Raw genomic sequence first — 20,305 nt, 5'->3', positions numbered from 1 at the left:
AATTTAACTCAGTTATAGCTGCGCAAAACCCAGTTATTAATTCGTTAATGAACTTTGATCACAACAAATGGATTATTAATATTAGCAGCAAACAAATCCCAGACAGAGTACTGAGGTTTCTTAGTCTTGGCGATAGATTCGCTCTACCAGTTGACAGCAATGACAGGAGAGATCGCATAAATTCGGTGGTCGACGTAATTAAAAATTTCGAATTCAATGTTTACCAGATTTCTGACGATATTGTTGACGAAGCGCGCAACTGTATTTCGAATTCGTTGTTTAAGTTCTTGCGGACTAATAAACATATAAAGTGTATAGAGAGGTTTATTTTGCAAGAATTTAGATTCTGTAAAAGGTTCCTTCGCAACAACGAAGATGTCTTTGTTACAAAGGCAGACAAGGGCCAAGTTACCGTGATCATGGAAAAAAGTACGTATGTTAATAAGATGACTGACTTACTTAGTGACAGTTCCACGTACAAAAAATTGAAAAGCAATCCTATAAGAAAAATAACATCAAAAATCAACGAATTGGCAAAGTCTTGGTTTAACATGGGCATCATCAATGAGCAAGTTTTTAGACAATTGAATTGCACTAATGGGAATCTCCCGCGCAGTTACGGGCTCCCGAAGATTCATAAAATTGGCTCACCATTACGTATAATTGTTTCCACTTTAGGCAGTCCGCTCTATAATATCGCCAGTCGTTTGCAAAATATTTTAGAAAAATCTGTTCCTAAACTTGAATCATATGTTAAGGACGGTTGGTCCTTTGTAGAATTGATTAGAGGAGTAACAGTGGGAGACGGTGACGTTTTAATTTCGTTAGATGTCACTTCTCTTTTCACTAACGTACCTAAAGATCTGGTTTTAAAAGCGATTGAAGAGAGATGGAATTACATCACTACAAAAACTGATCTCAGCCTTCCACAATTCTTGAGTGCCGTAGACTTGATCCTTAGTTCTACTAGTTTTATGTTCAACGGCCAATTTTATGAACAGATCTTCGGAAGCCCGATGGGGTCTCCCCTCTCTCCCATCTTAGCTGACATGGTCATGGAGAATTTAGAGAAACATTGTATACAGCGGCTCAGTTTCAGGATATCCTTTTTTAAACGATATGTAGATGATATTTTCGCGGTTGTTCCCGGGTCGGGTATTGGTGAATTATTAGACAGTTTCAACAATTACCACGATAGATTAAAATTCACTTATGAAATGGAAAGCAATGGTAAATTGAGTTTTCTTGATACCACGGTCATCCGCGAGGGAGGCGCATTGCTCACGAATTGGTTCCGTAAACCAACTTTCTCGGGCCGGTATATAAATTATTTTTCAAGCCATCCTATGAAATATAAAATTAACATCGTAAGGAATTTGGTTGATCGGGCGATTCTTTTGTCCGACGCGCGGTTTCACAAGTCTAATATTAGTGAAATAAAAAAGATCCTTATTAATAATTGTTACCCGAAGAAAATTGTTGATAAATATGTCAATGTCCGACTTGGTGAATTGCGAAATCGTAACAACAATGATCCTGTCAGTAACGAAGTGGCCCAAGATCCTCGAAGGTGCATTACTGTACCTTACATAAAGGGTCTTAGCGAAAATGTTAGCCGTACAATGCGAGACATGAACTTTAGAGTTCTTCACACCATCCCGAAGAGACTAGACTGTGTCATTAGAAAGGGCAAGGACGGGTTGCCGAATCTCAGCCAGACAGAGTTAGTTTATAAGTTTGATTGTGCAAATTGTGATGCAGTATATATTGGCCAGACAAAAAGGCATTTAGAAACACGCATCAAAGAACATCGATGTGATATCAGGAAAAATGTAGATAATCATTCGGTTGTGAGTAAACACCGTCTTGCACACAATCATGATTTTAAGTGGCAGCATCCAAAAATTTTATACAAAGAAAAACATTTCAAAAAAAGAGAAATATCGGAAATGTTTTTCATTAAAAAACATGATTGCACAATCAATTTACAAAACGATGCTGAGAGCCTGCCATTTATTTATAACCGTGTCATTGGTATTACTTAGCCGGCCCTGTATATTCGGTATTGCTCGTTTTTCCCACCAGAGCACCTTTTGCTATCCGCGGATTACGTTTGACAATTTCATTTCGCTTTGACTGTCTTACTGTTCGGACGTTGTGCCTCGATATGGCTTGTGACGTTTTGATCTCACCGTTTGTTTTGGAACGCATAAGAATTGTAAGTTTTTAACTGATTTTTACAGTGTTAATTAATTTATTGTTTTTGACCAGCGCGATATTATGACGATTTTGTATAGTTTTGCTTCCTCATAGAGGAAGCTTTGTAATGGTGAAAAAAATTTTTTTCGAGATTTTGATGGAAATAGGTTTAGAATGTTCTAAAATGTCAAAAAATCATATTAGTAAAAAATGTCCGGAAGTATGTATGTATGTGTGTGTGTGTGTGTGTGTGTGTGTACGGATTTTTGTACACGCATCTACTTCTACAATTTTTTAGATACCAGTTTGAATTTTTGCACACAAATAGAGTATCATAGAAAATATGTCCTCCTCAAATTTTATTGAAATCGGTTTACCGGTATAGATTTTATGCAGATTTTCCTTTTTTTGAAAAATGTGTTTTACGCTGCCGCTTTCTCAATATTTGAGATAGCGATTTATTTTTAATTTTATTATATTTTCCAGTTTTTTTTCTACCCTTATTTCATATATAATTCATTAAAATTTGATTGATCAGATCTCGTATTACACACATTTGAAATTTCGAAGAATTCGTACATACATAGAAGCTTTATAAAACTTGATCTGATCAACCAAATTTTAACCAATTATAAATGAAATAGGGGTAGAAAAAAGACTGGAAAATATAATAGAATTAAAAATAAATCGCTATCTCAAATATTTATAATATCGGGCTGATTTTTTTTATCGATAAAGTATCATTTAAGGAAGGTTGGTATTGAATTTGGCGAAATCTGCATATTGTTTTAGTTTTTAAGTGGACAAGTATTTTTAGTATTTTTTAGTGAATGTACATAATTATTTACGCAGTCCCCAAAAGAGTTAAATGTGAAATCAGAACCTTTGCTAACACAGCTTCCTCTATGAGGAAGCCAAAACAAATAAATACCGATAATTATACCTCGAATAAAATAAAAACTTGCACACTTAGGAACTATGAGGAAGCAATGTGCAAGTTTCTACTTGCACAATTAAAAACTACGAGGAAACAATGTGCAAGTTTCTACTTGTTTTATTGTTAAATGTATTATTTTGTCTTTTGTTTAGTTTTGCGTTTGTCTTGACGTTGTCTGGACACCACGTCAACGATGCATGTAAATTTGTTATGCGGATCGGTGTAACCTAAAGCACTTGATAAGGACCGGAATTCGGTCGAAACGTTGTGCAATTTATTGGTTTCAATTGGCCAGTTGGGTCGAAAATAAAACGACTTATTTTAAATTATTCGCTGGCGACAAAATTGTTTGGTTTATTCACATTAAAAATAATTTTTAATAACTTCATTATAATATAAATGAGACTATTCGATGTTTAATATAATAAACTTTGTTTGTAAATGGTTTAAGAAATAAATTTCCAGAAATATTTTGCAAAAATAATGATATTTTGAAATGCTGCGTTTTTTACAGTGGACCAAAAGCGTGGGGTCGATTGAACCATAGCGTAGGGTATACACTGTGACATGTAATGTAAAAGGTAGGGTATTCTGTGACACATAGAAGAGATCTAATTGAAAACTGAAAACAAAGCCTCACAGCGACTTGATTACATGTGATCTGTAACTATTATAATGGGTGAAAAAAAGAGAAAATAAGGGTAGTTCTGTAAGCGTGGTGCAGAGGATCCCATCAACCTGCGTCACATTGGACCCAACTGAACATCGATTGTTTGGAAGCGGACTGAGCGCGCGAGCGAGGACACGAACCGCGTAGGAAGAGACAGGCAAAGAGCAGAATTGACGGACAAGCACAGTTTATTTTCTATATACACTATTTACAAACTGTATCGCAGTCATAACGATGGTAGATATCGCGTCGCGAAAGCGCAAGCAAGCGCCGATGCAGGCAGTGCGAATTAAGCAAGCGAATGAGCGAGCAACTCTATCTATTAAGCGTGCGCGAAAACAGGAGCAAGCAACTCGATATTGACAGCGGCAACTCGGGAAGCTGAGAGCGACTGACTCCGTTGCCAAGAGCGCGTGTCTCTTTAAGCTCTCGGGGGCTTCTCGCAAATTCGAGACTTTTCGATACACGCTTAGCCGAGAGAAGTCCCCGAGAGATGCGCGATCGACAATTATAAACAGAGGAAACAAAGCGAACAAAGAATGCTTTGTCTCCACTGTTTACTCATTTAAACGTCCCGTCGAAAGTCACGGCGATATTGCTCAAGTCTCGTTGCTCGCAATTGCCGTGCTGAATATTTTTGACTTCGCTATCGTTAAACGTTTAAGCAATCTTAAACATCGATATAACCTCACTTTAATAGAGATCAACGAATATTGCCTCATATAGCGACTTGATTACATGTGATCTGTAACTAAAGGGTGAAAAAAAGAGAAAATAAAAGTGTGTGGAGATGATTATCGATGGAAAGTATTTCATTTTATAGGAAAAAGTGCGTAGTTCTGTAAGCGTGGCACAGAGGACCCCATCAACCTGCGTTACATATTGGACCCCACTGAACATTGGTATTATTTATCGTAAATATTTCAGATACAAAACAATTAAACGTTTTTGTACGCACTTTATTTGGTATTGAACCTAGATCCCAACGAACGTCTTATGAATTTTTTTTAACTGTAGAATCCTTAGAAATCCATACATATCAAAAAGTTATGTGACAAGTAAAAATTTACTTTGCAAGGCTCCAATTACATATTTGCCTTTAACTAAGGTATATATGCTTATTTCGGCATAATTTTTTGATGGAAGTTATATGTTTTGAAAACGAAAGTTTTTATACCCACCGTCACTATTTTGCAGAACATTAATACAGAAAACTCGCACTTCGCACTTGTCACATTGGACCCCGTGGCTCAAGGGAGCCCACTAGCTCTCCCCTATAGTGTTTATCGGGTAATACTAATGTTGGCGGTAATTGAATGCACAAAAATGCATAAGTAACTTTGATAAGCCGTAACTCGGCGAAAAAAAATCGTAGATTTTTTTTTTTTTAATTTGCAGGGAAAAGTCTATATTTTACGATAATTGCCATAATAATTACGAAAAAAATTCATTCTACTCCGTAGAATGTGTCAAAGTATGCAATTTTTTAAAGACGTAACACATCCTTACTTTTGGAAGAACGGTGGAAGGGGGGAGGCCAAATTCAAAATTTAACAATGGTTTCTTAAAGTACAAACTTCACCCTTTCAAATGAAAAAAAAAAAATCTTTCATATATGATAATTTTTCGCGGAGTTATGCTTATTTGAAGTTAAGCAAATTTTTTACGTAAATTTTAGTTGCGATAATTTTGTTTTGTTGTATATTATTGTAACTACAATACCTACAATATGAGACGTATTTTATTGTAATCAAAATTAATTAGTATATATGTATAATTAGGACTTTCAATCCTTAAAAGGAATTTGTTGTGTCGATTATGATTAAAAAGACATTGATGATTAACATAAAGTCCATTGCGTCAAACTTGCAATTATTAGTACTTATAAAATGTTTTATAATGTTATTCAAAAATGGTTTTTTAGGTCGCTGAATACTAATCTGACGTCAACGTTGATAAATTCAAAATGGGAGAGTCAATATAGCGGATATTAAAATTAAAAATGGTCGAATTTTTACTTTTGATATCCACCATAATTGATGGCTTCGTAAAACCCTTAAGTTTGAATAACATAATTAAAAAATATTTCATATGGTTATATAAGACGCAACTTGTTGTTCTGAAAGCATCCACTTATTCTAAACAGCATTGCAATTACTTAAAATGTTATTTTAAAAAAATAATTAAATGTCATCTGTAAAAACAAAATGTAGGCAAACATGTTTTGTGATCCCATATGTAAATGTTTATGTAATTCAATTTTTGTAATTTAAGTTTATATTAAAAGAAATAAAAATTTAAATCTAAGAAATAATAGTAAGAAATATCTATATATAATAAACAATAATATTAATAATAAGTGAAATATGACCGTTGATATATACAATTAATTGCTGAGAAAAATGCCATTTACGATGCAGACTGGATAAATAATAAAAAATAAAAATTTATAAATATAAATAAATATAAAAACATAAACATTTAAAACAACCATTTTTATTTTTAAAAACCATTTAAAAAATGCCTTTTTTCCATTTCCTATTTTAAATGGTTGCCACAAAAGCACTCTGTATTTTGCATTTTTAAATAAAAAGGTTTTAACTATTTTGCATTTTCTATTTCAAATGGGTTTGGACACCCATTTTACATATCTCTACAATAAGTAAGGCATTGGATCTTACGATTAGATAAGTAATAAAAACATTAAAAACGTTATTGTTTTAATTGTGTAAAATAACAGAGTTATTTGCATTTGCATCCGCATTACAAGCGTAGCAAATAAAATTATACGAATCTTGCGCAATTTTTCAAGAACGCAAAATGCGGCAAGATTCTTTGTATAGTTTGTGGCATGTAAGTATTGCATGAATATTATTTTACATAAACAAACCGATATAATAAAAAATTTGTAGTAAAAATAAGGCAAAGGTTTCGAATCAAATCTGGCCAAATATTATCATTTTTTAATTACATTTTTCTTAGGTCGCAACTCCAGCGGCGGATTGGAACGACGTTTTCGACGCGACCAAAGAAGGACCCGCCTGTCCAGCGATACACGAACAGAATATAATGGAGGATTGTCTCCGTGTGAATATCTACACAACAAAAGTGAGTCTGATTATGCTCAATATACATTCGCACTAAAAAAGAGTATGAAGTCACTAATTGAACAATTGTCTTGATCGCAGCTACCATCGGAGAACGATCCCGTGAAAAGACCCGTACTGGTATTCTTCCATCCTGGCGGTTTTTACCTATACTCGGGTAAAAGCTCTAATTTTGGACCTCAGTATTTGCTAGACAAAGACATCGTTCTCGTCACCGTCAATTTTCGTCTCGGGACGCTAGGTAAAGTTCCCCGTGTTTTATTACTTTTTAGATACTTAATTCGAATATATAAGCGATAAAATTCTGCTTAAGGCAGAATTTAAAGTTTGAAGAAAAACATAAAATTATATTTATGTCGGTAATTTTATCGCTTGTGGTTCAAAGATAACACAACTTTTTTCTTTAAAAACCTATTTGTGTTTATCTGTATCAGGATTTTTGAGCACCGGCGATTCGAAGGCACCGGGTAATTTGGGTCTGAAGGATCAAGTCGTCGCGCTTCGATGGATCCAGAGGAACATAGCCGCCTTCGGCGGTGACCCCGACAGCGTCACTATATCCGGCTGCAGCGTAGGTGGATTGAGCGTGATGTTGCACATGGTCTCGCCGATGTCCAAGGGATTGTTCCATCGGGTGATCATGATGAGCGGCTCGATAAAACCGTACAGACCGTACCCGACTGAACAGCTGCACTTAGCAAAGAAGCAAGCCGAATTACTAGACTGTCCCACCGACACCACTGGCTCTATGCTAATCTGTTTAAACTCCAAACCAGTGGAGAACTTCACGGACACCATGCCCAAGTTTTTTGTAAGGAAGATTACGTAAGATTAAGTAATTCTCCTACCAAATGATAGAAAATTAGAGAAAAAAATATAAATCCGTAAAAACTCAAGAACTAAAAAACGTAGAGATTCGCGATCGTTTTATCAGATATAAAAAAAGCCTAAGAGTAAAAAATTAATCTTTAGCATACTACGACATTCTAGGAGTGGTACGCTTATCCAATGTTAATATGGACACCTGTAGTAGAACCTGAGGTTCACGGGATAGAAAGATTCTTGCCCGAACAACCCGGTGAACTTTTTAAGAAGGGGAAATTCCACAAGGTTCCGCTGATCGCAGGAGTTACTAAAGACGAGTTTGGCGGTGTGGTCACCTGTAAGAATCTTGTATTTGTATTTTCTTGTCATTGCCATTCAATTCTCAAGTCATGAATAGTGGCTGAAATCACAGAAATTAATAAATATGTAGTAATAATAATATATTCCGTCGGTTATTTTTAGTTGTCACCAAGCAACACGAACTCGGGAATGATTCATACGTGGACGATTTGAACAATGACTGGTACAGACTCGCACCGATTAATTTCGCGTACGAGCGAGATACACCTCGGTCTAGATATATAAGTACCGAACTGCGCCGATTTTACTTTGACGACAAACCGATTGGTCCAGACACTTATGATGGTCTGGCACATGTACGTAAATTGTTAAGAAAACAAAATATATTATAAAATAATAGCATGTTTGGGACAACATTAAATATTGTTAATAGCAATATGAATAAAATTAATATAGTGATATGAATAAAATTAATCGCAATTAATTCATATATATATATATATATAAAATTATGTTTTGTATTTCAGATCAACACCGATGCAATAATTACATATCCAATGCATAGTTCTGTAAAATTAATCGCCGAAAACACCGACCAACCCATCTACTTTTATGTGTCTTCTTATCAAGGACGATACAGTTTTGTCATGTGGAACGAAACCACACCATACGGTATTATTTTTATTTTTATATTTTACTTTTTTATTCAAATTGCTTGATTTAAATTGTTCAGATTACTTTATAGCACATCACGATTTGATCTTTATAACTTTTGCATAAATTATGTGTAACTAAAATTTGTTATTTATTTTATCATTCAAGGCGTGGTGCATCATGACGATTTGCAATATTTGTTCTTCATGAAATTCAAATTTCCATTCTTCGAAAACGATGACCCGGAAATTCCTACAGTAGAACTTATGACAAGCATGTGGTCGAATTTCGTTCAAACTGGACAGCCAGTATCTCCAGCTTTGGCTAAAAATGTTACATGGGAACCTTACTTACCAGAAAAAGACAACTATCTAGAAATCTCTGAGGAACCAAGAATGAAGACAGGACTTTATCCCGATAGAATGCAAAAATGGGACAGTTTGTTTTTTTCGAATTCAAAATAGAAATCGATATCTACATCCGATTTCGTAATGTACAATACATATACCTACTGACCTAGCTGATTAAGTCATTAAGTAAAAGTACATACATCCATCTTATTACTCAACAAATGCAAATACAGTTATATCATTATTTTATTCAAAAAAAGTTTCTTTTTTAATAAAAGTTATTTCTGCAAAATTATAACATTTGCAAAATTATTTTTTAGTATAAAAAATATTTATTAATAAAGTTTCGATACTTCATTATGAGGCAAGTTGTACTGGCAAGTTAAGTGAAATCATTATTAAAATATATCTTAAGTACAAAAGATTGTTACATATATAACAAATGCTAAAAATTAGATAAAAATTTACAAAAAAGATTGCATTTAAATCTTCGGGTCTGATGATTGCAACCTCACCAGAGGCTCGCTTAATTCCCACAATTTTTTGCCTTTAGCAGGATCTTTCACAGCATTCGATAATCCACGTTCCTAAAATATATTTAGAGTGTTTTAAGAAGAATTAAGGAAAGAGCATTTAACGTTTAATTAAAAGAATCAAAAGTTATATTGCTAAAATTCTTGAAATATTGAAGTTTTTTGGGGAAAAAATCAAGTTTCAGAAGATCAACAATAATTCTTACGGCACAATCCATAAAGTATTTTCCCGAAACTCCGTTAAGTTCGTCAGAAACTGCTAGATGAATAGTCGTATGTGCGCCTTGCTCGGGTGTTTTGAAGAAAGCCTTAACTATTAATTTCAAACCCCAAGATAACGGAGCGGGTACGTTTCGCCAGATTCCACTGTCTATCATCCCGGGATGTAAGCAATTTGCCGTCACTCCCAAGCCCTCTAAACGTCGCGCCAGCTCCAATGTGAAGACTATATCCGCATACTTTGATACGTAATACAGATACGCCGGCAAGGTCAACGTTGGATTAATATTGTCAAGATTTAAACACGCTAATCGATAAAGTTCTGACGCAACCACTATGATGCGACTTGGTTTCGATTGTTTCAATAAATCTGTAAATAATGAGATTTCCTCGTAACGAAATAATTTACGTAATTATAAAGAAACATAATTTATCTACCGATGAATGACGTAGATATAAAAATAATAGCGCTTTTTATTATTTCTAAAGATTTTGCGTAAATTATAAAATAAAAACTGAACGGCCTCATTATCATACAACTGTGATTTCTCATTAATCACTCTACTTATCATTTATATTTCTTGAATATATATTGTATATATATTCAGAGAAATAAATAATAAAAGATGACTAATTTATATAATATATATTTAATCCCTTGAGTGGCATTTTTGACGTGCCGCATTACGTGCAGAAAAAAAGATGTGCCAAAAGTGGCATTGACACATATACGCGCACATCGCGATCGTTTTATTTTTCTCCAGTTAGCAAGATTTTCACAAAACTTGCTACTTAAAGATTTTTTGTTTTTTTGAATTTTTATCTTGCCATTTTTGGTTTGTCTTGGTGCTTATTTTTCTGCTACTCAAAAGAGATTAAGAAATAAATGGTAAAAGTGACTAATGGATATGTACAAAGGTGACTGCCGAACTTAAAGAGCGTATGGAGAGGTCAAAATAGAACAACTTTTGATCAGGACCTATGCTCTCCGAAGTAATCCTGAGTAATCCTCAGTACAGGCCTTTGAATGTATGTGGAACTCGGATAATATATACAATGAAATAATCGTGTGTAATTTTTTCATCTCTCTTCCACTAGTTTTATTTTGTTTTTATTAAGGTTTTGTTAAAGATTACACTAGCATACAAACTGAATTTACAAAAGGTGTTCGAATTGGCGACCTCCGAATTCAATGCAAGCATTGCATCATTGAACAGAACTCTGGCGCACTCCTTTAAATATTCCAAGAGGAATTTCACGTAATCCTTAATAAAACCTTAATAAACACAAAATAAAGCTAGTAAAAGAGTAGCAAATTGCGATTTATTTCATTATAAGTATATTATCCGAGTTCCAAATATTCAAAGACTTATACTGACTCAGGATTACTTCGGAGAACATAGATTTTTAACCCTCCGTCACCCCCTTGGGTCTTTTTGAGCACAAGCAAAATTTTGAGCTCAAATATCTCCGAAATAAAGAGGAGCGAGGTCTAACTCCCCTCCTAAAAAAAGTTGTTAGTAGTGAGAACTCACTAGCTCACCAAGGGACGCCAGGATCCGGCAGCTTGTCGTTGAACAGCGTCGAGTCTTTACGATTGTGCTCAAATGGACCCAGGGAGGGTCACGGCGTTAGTGTTTCGCGCAAGTAAGTAAATTTTATCTACTGAAATCTCTAGTATGGCGGAAAGAAATGTTGAGGAAACATATTACTATCTACGTAACTGACAGTCCCAGCATTACGACAAGGCAGTATTGTACCGACTGCGCTCTATAAATTATTTATGTTATATTCGTTGTATACTTTTAATTTAAAATTCAAAATATATTTTACAATAATATTAATTTTTTGTAACAAATAATGATTTATAAAAAAATTGTTTTTCTTTCATTTATTGTCTGCATAAAACGTTATAAAATTACCCCACTTTCAGGACTAAAAATACATATACTTTTTGAGGCCGGGACAGATGAGTCTGTATTTTTCTGAAAGGTCATGGTCTGAAGTATAAAATCCTGCAACAGCTTTTCTTAATATTTACTTATTGCAAAGATATGATTTTTTAAACAAATTTCGATTTTTTCCTCATTTTTGTAAACATTTAATTGTTATTAAAATGAACTTTTTACATTTAACTATATTGGATAATATAGTAGAGATTCTGAAAAATAACCCAAAATTTTTTCAAATTTTTTGAAAATCTATAATGAAAAAAATATGGGTCTAGACAAAATGGACCCAGGGGGGCAACGAAAGCAGTAAAAATAACGGTGGGGACGGAGGGTTAATCGCAGGTTGTTCTATTTTGACCCCTCTATATACGCTTCTTAAGTTTGGCAGTAACCTTTGAATCGCAAGAATATATGTATAATCTTGAAATGAGATTATATTACGTTAAACGAAGGAAACTTGGTTGAATGAACTCATTATAAAGTTCAACCAAGAAAAAAAATGTTGAAAAAAAGTTGAAATGTTGAAATAAAATGTTGAAATTCTTATAAGAAAATTATAGTAATCTTGCGTATATACGAAACAATCTACATTTTCTTATAAGAATTTCAACTTTTTATTTCAACACTTTTTTCTTGTGTGGTTGAACTATATATAATGACTTCATTCGAAAAAATTTTCTCCGTTTAACGCAATATCATCTCATTTTAAGATTTCCAACTTTTCCAACGTTGAGAAACTAAAGATATTTTCAAATCAAGAATAGATATTCCTTCTTTTCTATGTATATATACCTAAGCGTAGATATAACACACACACAATATTTGCGTAGTAAATTGTTATTTTACAATTTAAAATCATTTATAATAATTAAACACAATGTGCCAACGGACTGAATAAAGAAATATTCTATTTTTATTTTACACAAAATAAATGCGTTAGCGCAATAGGCAAATTAGTAAACACGTTTTTGCGTTATAAATTTCTTACCGATTAAAAGATGCGTCAGCAAAAATGGCCCAAAGTAATTGGTAGCCATAGTCTGTTCTAGTCCGTCTTCCGTAACTATTTTCCTGAAAGTCTCCGCAGTCCCAGCATTATGGATCAACACGTCCAATTTGCTTTCCTCTTGATTTATCTGCCACGCAAACTTTCTGATCGATTGCAACGATGACAAATCCAATTTACGGACTGTGATATTGCCATTGTTTGATTCTTTCACAATCTCGTCTGCATAAAATATATATGTATATCAGACACATTTATTTATTACAGAACATATTATAACGCGCGAAAAGTATATCCCTAATACATAAAATGTATATAGAGTTTCACGTACGTTGCTTTATATCGCAATACCGCTTTTAATATTTGAATTCAGGAGTAATTGAAAATAAATGGCTTTAAGTAATTGGCCCCAAGAATGAAATCATAAGGAGAGATCTTATTTCTTGCTTTTGTTTTAACTTTGCATTACAAATACGACATTTTGTATGTGTATCTATTTATCTCAAATTTTATGTGTTATTTGACTTATATGATTATTAGTTAGTAAAGTTATATATTATATATAACATAATTGTGAAATAAGTTAATGACGAACGAGGAAATGCTGTTCAGAGAATTATGCAAGTAGCCTAAATACATTTTACATAATAAATGCATGTGTAACGATAGAAACCAGCTTTACTCAGTGGCCATGTTTTGATTTACAATTATAATTATAAGCGACATCATTATCTCTAATTATAAGCTAACGTGCGCATTACTCATTCATTGCTCATAGGCAATTCAGTCGGAACAATACTGATGTAATTGAAATATTAAATTACAATCAATTGAGTTCAGTAAATTGTACATAGATAATAACCCGTAGTGTTTTTTACGCCTACATATTTCAGTGTAATTTTAATGGAAGAATAATTAAAAGAAATTTTTATAACAATGATGATTTTCAAAGAGGATAAAGAATTAACTAGAACTAGGATAATTGTCTCATTTTCATCTCTCTCCTGGCTACTTCCATTATAATAATGTTATTAAAATAATAGTTATTTTAGTTACGAAACCTTTTAACTGATTAGCAATATCCGTATTTCTGCATGCCATAATGATCCTCGCGCCTCTCTTGGCGAGATCCCTCGTTGTCTCCTTACCAATACCGGAGGTACATCCGGTGATTATTACCGTTTTACCATCCATACGGTTTTTACTTTTGCAAATGCCCAAAGTGTAGAAAACGTACAAACGGAGGCCTATCAGAAGCAATATTACACCACCCGACACAATAGCCGCGATCCAATAAAGCAGCGTCGTGCAAGGAATAATATTTAATATCATGTTATCTAAACAAAATTATACATAAATATTATGTTAAAATTGAACGTTATAATTAATGTACTTATTGCACATGACATTATTTATAAATGTATTATATTTTACTAAAAAAAAGGGGGAAAGAAATAATAAGAAAAAAAGGGTGCAAATTACAAACTTGCACATTGCTTTCTCATTATTACAGCTCGCTACCATTGCTCCTATTTTATTTCGCTTATAAAGCTTCTTGAGGAAACTTTTATTTTATTTAATGTATAATTATTAGTATTTATTTTTTTTGGCTTCCTCATAGAGGAAGCTTTGTGAGCAAAGGGTTCTACTTGCACACTCAAAAACTATAAAGAAGCAATGTGCAATTTCTCAATATTTGCGGAAGTTAGAGCAAATTTACCGAAATTTCTATAACTCCAGAACTAATCAACCAAATATTAACGAATTATATATGAAATAGGGGTAAAAAAGACTAAAAAATATAATAAAAGTGGAAATAGATCGATATCTCCAAATTTGCGGAAATTAAAGTTTAAACAAACATTTCTGCAAATTCAAAATTTTATTAAAAAAGAACCCCTTGATTATTAGTAATTTTTATTAATTCTATTATATTCTTCAGTTTTTTCTACCCCTATTTCATATATAATTCGTTAAGATTTGGTTGATTAGTTCTGGAGTTATAGAAATTTCGGTAAATTTGGCACATACAATACATACATACATACGCATACATACACACACACACACACACATACATACATACAGACATTTTTTAAAAACTGCAATTTTTCGACGTTTTAAAACATTCTAAACACATTCAGAAAAACAAAAAAAAATTTTTTTTACGAAAACAAAGCTTCCTCTATGAGGAAGCAAAAACAAGAAAATTACACACTTCTAAAATACTCTTCTAAAATACACTTCTAAAATAGCAACGCTAATAAAGTATTTGGGATAAATTAAAAACTTATGCTACCTTCATTGCAGTAATATTATTTCTGTAATAGTAAATCTTATTGCCGCGGGTTTAGAAAAAGAGAAAGCGCGTCGAGATGAGTCTCCTTGAAGGCGAATTTTTTATTTTAAGGAGGCAAATCTTTGCTTTTACATTTTTATAGCTTGGTCGGGACGGTCGGGACAGCTCGAAAGTATATCCGGATTCTACGCGACTGCAGCGTGCTGCTACAAGAAGGTCATTGACCATATATATACCGTTTTACAGATACCGAATTTATTCTTCAGTGTGACTTTATCCAGTGTGCTTTGTTAAAAATCAAATAAATCAATAAAATAGTTTGAGATGCATGATATAAAAAACAACTTTTTGTGAAGCGATAAATATATTCTTATTAAGAAAGCCAATCGATTAATCAATTAATAATAAGTAAATTTTGAAATAAAACAGAATCGATTAATTTATAATTGTTTCAAGGAAAATCATATAATATAAGATAATATGAATAATAAGTGTTTGTTTTTATAAAATAATGGTAACAAGAAATAAAAATAGCAATCACGTGTTATATAAGAATCAGATAAAAATGTGTTATTTGTAAGTGGTTGTTAAATGTTTATTTAATCAATTATTATAATACATGTACGTGGTAACAAAATTCACGAGAAAACTTCAACATGGAATGTTTAGCATAATTTTAATATTAACGAGCCAAAGTTTTTCCTCAAATAATGAAATCACGTCTGCGTATATTTTATTTTTAGAATACATTAATCAATTAATATCTTAACATAGGAAATCATCTTTTTTTTTTTGAGAAAACAATCTTATTATATTCCCTTTTACCCCTTCATTATGCAACAAAGTTACTCACAATCAGCTAAGGAATCAAACTTAATTTTGTTAAACTTGTCACTAAAAATGGACTACCTGAGCTCACGTTTTCTTTTCTCTTTTTCCGATGTCTCCCATTTTCTGTCCCGAATTAATAACCATGTCACGAATATAGTTTTCCTTTAAATCTATCGTATTAAAATCTGTAGATCAATTTCTGATGGGAGATCTTTTTCTATGCGTGATATTATGCATCTGTCTTGTAACAACCTTGGTTTCGATAGCTGTCGATATCTCGATTTTTGTCAAATTCATTATTTTTTAAATTTACAATAAAAAATATCTAAAATATTTTTCAATATTTCTCTATCGTTGCAATATTCCCGATCAAAGCAAATAAAATATATTTGCGTTTATTTATATTTTCTATAAAAATATATAGAATTTCCCGCGTAGAATGAGTTTCCAATAAATTCCGTAATAAATGTACGCAAGGATGTACCGTATAAGAAAGATACGTTAATCGAATTTACATAATCGTACTCACATGCGCTATAACAGAACTCTCATTAAAACTCTCCAGTATTTCGTGTGCCGTTACGATCCAAGAGCCGGTGATATACTATTGACTACCAGCGAGAGAGCACCGAGACCCCCTTTCAGGTATAGGTGAGCGGACAATATCGGCATCCCCACTTCTCGCGGTGAGAAACGATGATGAGAAAATGGCCTTGATGCAACTTTCTTAGTGTGACTTTGAAAAGTCCAATTTTACATATTGTTCTGTCGACGAATGAACTCGACATTATTTCGAACGCAATCTTCGCACATTCTTGCGTGCGAAGAACATTTCTCTAATAAAGCTCAAATTATTCTTGTATATAATTTTGATACATCATAATCTTCACATTTAGGATAAAATAATTTTTACTTACATGATATTATTAAGTTAAAAAAGGTAATAAAGAATTTTAAAATGTAATCGAATATATATATATATATATATATATGTACGTTCGCACAATTCTCTTTCAACTAAAAAAATTGATTAATTGTCGATACACGGCAAAGAATTACGATGATACTTAATTATGTTAATTCCATTAAAAAACAGAAGCTTTGATTAACTGAACTATATGGTTTATCTATAGAAAGCGACTATGTTTGATCAACAAACAAGTTAAATTATACAAGTGAACAAACGTACCATTTGTAATGTTAAATTAATAAATTTTGAATTTTAACGTCTAACATTGCTCGTTATTGGCCGGCAACCTATTTATTATACAAGTGAAATTCGACTTCTTAATTCCTACATGGCCTAATTTGAGCTAGAAGGCTGTAAGTCATAATGTGTTAAAGAGAATAAGTCTTCTATTACATATGTGTGTGTGTGTGTGTGTTACATGCAATATAATAAATAATTAAAACAGTAAATCTCAATAATTTTTTATTTCTTATTTCACAGTTAAGCTTGCAACTTTGCATTACTACGGATTTCTAATTCGCTTTAGTTTCGTGAAAATTGTGCGATCGCGAACGTAATTTGGCGCGTACGCCGTCGATTGATTGCGACTTCGCCGACTGATCCATTTCGACAGCGTTTTGCAAAATCTGTCCCGCCAGACTGGAGATGCGCAGATCCTTGAGTTTCATTGAACTTTCCAGATACGCGATTTTGTGATTCAAAGTGCTTATCACTTCTTCCTTTTCGCGTAGCTCCTTCTTCAACTCCGCATAAATCGTACGTTGCACACTTTTGTCGTTTGCATCTGCAATTCGCTCCATTGTGACGTTTACGAGCGCGTCGCCTGCTTTAAATGCGTTTAAAAATTTATCAATTTTTATCAATCACAAATTGTCTTATTTATGTATTAAGTATCTCACGCCTGCGAAAACGAGAAGGTATGCAATAGCTGAAGATGTTCCATATATGGAAGAGACACATAATCCAACTGAAGACAACGAAGATTCCTCGTTTGAGACACGTAAATTTAGACGGCTTAATTTCACGAATTTCGTTATCGACATCAAACTTGTTTGAACTTTCTACTGGCAATTTTAGGTAACCATCGTTCTCTGGCGAGCCGTCTCCAATCTTTTCTCCTGTGGAGAACACATCAAATTTAAAACTGAATGAGACATTAGCCAAAGCATTGTTAAGCAAATGTGATTATTTAATATCTGCGCGTCTACCTTCTACATCTTTGAGCTTTAACTTGTGCATTTCAACACCGTCTTTCAGAATTTTCATTCTCAGCTTGGTTAAGAGTTTCTCGATTGCATGTTGCGACCCATTTGCCAATTGATGGATCGTATCGCTGCTCAATTTCATGTCAAGTTTCACGAGCACCTTTCGATTCAACATTTTCCAGTTCTCCCTCTTTGTGTTCACACTATTTGCCGGAACATAATTGTGAAGCTCTACGTGCCGGGGATAATATAACTTGAGAACCTCCGCCGTGAGAACTGTCAAAAGACAGTAAAACAGCGTTCAATCAAATTCTGGATTAAATTCTACTTGGCATTTCAAAGACAGGGTGCAATAAACTCAAGATACTGTAAGCCTAACATTTCCACAACTGCTCTGTTCTTTTAGTTTTAAAATAATTTTAATAATTTTATTGATATCACACAATTTGAATCCAAGAGATTTTAGAATCTAATAAGACTTAATATAAAATATTCTAAGAATTTTACGTTCTTATAATATAAACTTTTAAATTGGCTGGAATTTAACAAATCCTACCTTAATAATCATATATTTTTACTATATATTTTTATTTATTTTAATAACACTTGAGCTAGTTTATAAATAGTGATAAACTTATATCTACATGCACTACTTTGTTGACAGAAATTATTAATTTTCCATTGTTTAATGTAGGAAAAAATTCAATTATATTATAGTTAAAAATTTTACTTTAAACAGCCGGTTGATTTAATCGAAGTTTAGTCGAAATGACCTTTAAATTTGTCCGTAAAGAAGAGAAAAAAAACACTCTTAATGTGCGAGAACCGGCCTGAGATCAGAGATTTTACCGGCATCCGAGAAATCTCTCGTCAAGTTTCTCGCGGGTTTCGAAAACGGGATGCCATCGATCCATTCGACGAGCTCCCTGTCGATCTGCGCCGTGTCGCCGATCATCTTTCTTTCCTCTTATCGATCGGTCCGGGTCAATTCATACTCGTATATTCGCTAAATCGCCACGTTTCGATGTATCGCGTAAACAATCGACGAGGAAACTCTGGGTCCTGGATCATGCTGTCATCCCGCGGTTTCCCTCTCGCGACGCAGAGCAAAGCGGAATCAGCGAAATCGCTCCTCGCTTCGTCGAAATGACACGATACGTCGACAATCGAGTGCGCGATTTTCCTCTATTTCAAATTAATTCCGAAGATAGTCGATGAAGTAAAGAAAAGAGAATATCTTTTGAATGTCAAATTTCGAGATAAACGCTTATATATTGCCGCGCTTTATTAACGCGAATAAACATATATCTATCACACTGAGAAAAAAATATTTAGATCAAAAAATTTTTTTATTTAAGTAGCTTAATTCTAACAGTTTATTTACTTAATATATACACATATATATATATTTTTTTTATTTAGAATTAGATAATATATTTTTACTTAATTTAAATAAAAATATCTAATTCTAAATAAATATGTGTATTATATATTAATTAAGTAAATAGTTATTATTATTAGGAGTCACCTAATAAATATTTTTTTCTCAGTGCAGCTAACAATAATATAATGTCGAAAAGGTCTTTGGGTCGACAGGAGTCATGGCCGAACTCTCTCCGAGTCGGGTTGGCTTAGCTGCGAGTTCGTTACTATGTTTAAGCCCCTTGCACAATGCCAGAGTTGCGTTCCAAAATTCACTCTGGGCTGCGTTCCAAAATTCACTCTAGTTAACTAAAATGCTACAGTGTACGTGACGTAAACTATAGATTTTAGTTACCCAGAGTGAATTTTGGAACGCTACCTGGGTAACTAAAATCTATAGTTTACGTCACGTACACTATAGCATTTTAGTTAACTAGAGTGAATTTTGGAACGCAGCCCAGGCAACAGGCAATAGGAACAGGGAATAGAAATCAGAAATCATGTATAAATGCAGAATAAACAGTGACACGGCAATAGACACAGAGTTTCCGTTACGTTGGAAATTCTGTGCCTATTGCCTGTTGCCAACCAATCATAGCATTCGAATTTTTTAGGTTGTAATGTTGTAATTAACGATTTTTTGGTTATTTCCTGTTCCTATTGCCTGTTGCCTGGCATTGTGCAAGGGGCTTTACGCGAGCGTACTCTCTCTACCCAGAGTGAATTTTGGAACGCAACCCAGAAGTAAAGCCCCTTGCACAATAGGCGACAGCGATAGCGATAGCGACAGCGACAAAGTTGCCGACAAAGGTTAAGGTGAAATTTC

At 33.4% G+C, this 20,305-nt stretch overlaps 3 protein-coding genes across 4 annotated transcripts in view; 1 reads left to right on the top strand and 2 right to left on the bottom strand.

Annotated features, from left to right (window-relative positions):
- Nucleotides 1–9,340, top strand: part of LOC143908372 (esterase E4-like) — a 13,420-nt gene extending 4,080 nt beyond the window's left edge. The window contains exons 2-8 of the mRNA XM_077426012.1: nucleotides 6,789–6,914; nucleotides 6,995–7,154; nucleotides 7,348–7,724; nucleotides 7,904–8,075; nucleotides 8,201–8,394; nucleotides 8,566–8,710; nucleotides 8,861–9,340. Coding sequence (XP_077282138.1) covers nucleotides 6,789–6,914; nucleotides 6,995–7,154; nucleotides 7,348–7,724; nucleotides 7,904–8,075; nucleotides 8,201–8,394; nucleotides 8,566–8,710; nucleotides 8,861–9,156 — 1,470 coding nt within the window. The 3' untranslated portion in view covers nucleotides 9,157–9,340. The remainder of the gene's footprint in view (nucleotides 1–6,788; nucleotides 6,915–6,994; nucleotides 7,155–7,347; nucleotides 7,725–7,903; nucleotides 8,076–8,200; nucleotides 8,395–8,565; nucleotides 8,711–8,860) is intronic.
- LOC143908379 (retinol dehydrogenase 14) overlaps nucleotides 1–16,687 on the bottom strand; it is a 25,900-nt gene extending 9,213 nt beyond the window's left edge. The window contains exons 1-5 of the mRNA XM_077426026.1: nucleotides 16,412–16,687; nucleotides 13,814–14,089; nucleotides 12,735–12,974; nucleotides 9,782–10,164; nucleotides 9,209–9,629 (exon numbers count right to left, since the gene is read on the bottom strand). Of these exons, the coding sequence (XP_077282152.1) occupies nucleotides 9,525–9,629; nucleotides 9,782–10,164; nucleotides 12,735–12,974; nucleotides 13,814–14,084 (999 nt within the window). The 5' untranslated portion in view covers nucleotides 14,085–14,089; nucleotides 16,412–16,687 and the 3' untranslated portion in view covers nucleotides 9,209–9,524. The remainder of the gene's footprint in view (nucleotides 1–9,208; nucleotides 9,630–9,781; nucleotides 10,165–12,734; nucleotides 12,975–13,813; nucleotides 14,090–16,411) is intronic.
- A 237-nt stretch (nucleotides 16,688–16,924) lies between these two features.
- Nucleotides 16,925–19,334, bottom strand: LOC143908384 (uncharacterized). Of its 2 annotated transcripts, none has more exons than XM_077426032.1 (4): nucleotides 18,907–19,334; nucleotides 18,061–18,333; nucleotides 17,752–17,970; nucleotides 16,925–17,678 (listed from the first exon to the last, which is right to left on the bottom strand). In XM_077426032.1, the coding sequence occupies exons 1-4, from the start codon at nucleotides 19,010–19,012 to the stop codon at nucleotides 17,365–17,367; spliced, it is 912 nt and encodes a 303-aa protein (XP_077282158.1). In that variant the 5' UTR covers nucleotides 19,013–19,334; the 3' UTR covers nucleotides 16,925–17,364. The 2 variants fall into 2 exon arrangements, with proteins under 2 accessions (XP_077282158.1, XP_077282159.1); XM_077426033.1 differs by having other exon boundaries at nucleotides 16,925–17,675; nucleotides 18,907–19,332.
- Nucleotides 19,335–20,305: the final 971 nt, after the last annotated feature.

This window comes from Temnothorax americanus, unplaced genomic scaffold (genome assembly GCF_048541705.1).
Source record: "Temnothorax americanus isolate GAGA-0224 unplaced genomic scaffold, ASM4854170v1 Scaffold93, whole genome shotgun sequence".
NCBI classification, from domain to species: Eukaryota; Metazoa; Arthropoda; class Insecta; order Hymenoptera; family Formicidae; genus Temnothorax; species Temnothorax americanus.
The sequence above is the reverse complement of the archived record's forward strand: the minus strand, read 5'-3'. Positions and strand labels throughout refer to the sequence as shown.